This window comes from Fulmarus glacialis, unplaced genomic scaffold (assembly GCF_000690835.1).
Source record: "Fulmarus glacialis isolate BGI_N327 unplaced genomic scaffold, ASM69083v1 scaffold46309, whole genome shotgun sequence".
Classification (NCBI taxonomy): Eukaryota; Metazoa; Chordata; class Aves; order Procellariiformes; family Procellariidae; genus Fulmarus; species Fulmarus glacialis.
The window spans coordinates 1,857-3,407 of NW_009232241.1; the positions used below are offsets into that span (position 1 = coordinate 1,857).

At 46.6% G+C, this 1,551-nt stretch overlaps 1 protein-coding gene across 1 annotated transcript in view; it reads right to left on the reverse strand.

The window, feature by feature from the left end:
• HHEX (hematopoietically expressed homeobox) overlaps positions 1-1,476 on the reverse strand; it is a gene marked incomplete at its 5' end in the record, with an annotated part of 2,001 nt that extends 525 nt beyond the window's left edge. The window contains one exon of the mRNA XM_009584821.1: positions 1,384-1,476. Within this exon, the coding sequence (XP_009583116.1) occupies positions 1,384-1,476 (93 nt within the window). The remainder of the gene's footprint in view (positions 1-1,383) is intronic.
• Positions 1,477-1,551: the final 75 nt, after the last annotated feature.

A 1,551-nucleotide genomic window follows, 5' to 3' on the forward strand; every position in this document is an offset into this window, starting at 1 on the left:
TTATCGCAGCCACTTCAAAAGAGCGAGGAGCTGCTGGAGCCCAGGAACTTCTGAACTTTTGTCTTTAGCAAAGCAAATGTTTATTATGAGTCTACAAACACCGACACACAGCTTCCTCCTGCCCTGATCTTTCTTTAATTACACCCAACGGCAAAAGGAGGGAGGCCGAATCCATCAGTGGCCTGAAAGCAAGCGGGGAAAAAATTACTAATTAAGCTAAAACTCAACATTAAAACACTTACCATTAAAAACAAACCAAACCAAAACAAAACCCCATTTCCGAAAGCAGGAGTAGCCCTGCCTCGGCAGCCGTTTGGGGAGCCCAGTCCCCTAAGGGGGCATGAAATGATACTCTTAAGAGCAAGCAGGCAGAGACACGTACCCGTGATATAACCGTAAGGGCTTGGAGAAATGGATGCGACTGAATGAAAAGGAGGAAATGACTTAAAATGGCCGAGATCCCAAGCGAGCCCTCCGGACACTGCGGCACGGGTCAGGCCCTGCCGAGGAGGCACCGCCGGGGACCCAGCACTCCTCTTGCCGGAGTAAAGGCGTTTTATTCAAGTATCAAGTGAAGCACAGGTTAAACCCAGGGCAAGATCACAGAACAAATACATCTAGAGCGTGGCACTATGATTAGTTTTCTTATTATTTTTATGTCAAAGGCTGATTTACCAGTAAAACTCGGCCATCCATGTCACACATACTGAAGCCAGACTCGGGCCATGATGCAGGGATTTTTCACAAATCTTTGGGCCAAGGGGCCTCGATCTGGCCGAGCCGGGCAGGATCGGGCCCTCTGGGCCGTAAAAAAAAGATTTATCTGCTTGAGCACAATTTCTAAGGGAAGGGAAACCGCTTCAACCTCTCAGGCTCATACACTGTAACTATTTGTAAACGAAAAGTAAAAGCTACTCAATTTTCCATGCAGCTCCTCAAAACAAACAAGGCGTTCGTACCTGCCTCTCCCAACGTTTGCAGAATAAATCGACTTGTGTTTATTAAGAGAGGGCGATTTAAAAGACCAGTAAGTATTCTTCGCCAAAACAACTGCCTAAGTAATTTACTGACAATTACTTATCTTCTCCACGTTAATTGGCTAAACAACATATGGGTTTACAAAACAATTAGCGTGGAGTTTTAATAGGCGGTGTGTGAAAGCCGGGCATAATTGATATAGGAACTACATTAGGAGCTTTTAACGTTAGTGCTGCCTGAATGAGCCCTCATGGATTCCAGCATGACTATTTGTCTTTTTAATCAAGGTGAAGAGGTTAAACAGCCTTTCAGATGACTTCTGCATACAACCTGGAATAGGCGAGCACAGCGTAAGATAAGACAATTAAAATACTTATTTCTATAGAAACGGAAACATCCCCGTACCTGCTTTAGACGCCTCCATTTGGCTCTGCGATTCTGAAACCACGTTTTGACCTGAGCAACGACAACGAGAGAAGGCACAGGGTAGTCTCGGAGCTGGTAAGCACCAGGAGCCTTACCCGAGCCACAAGCAGAAAGCGAGAGCCAGCCCCCCCGGCCCCGAGCCGGCCG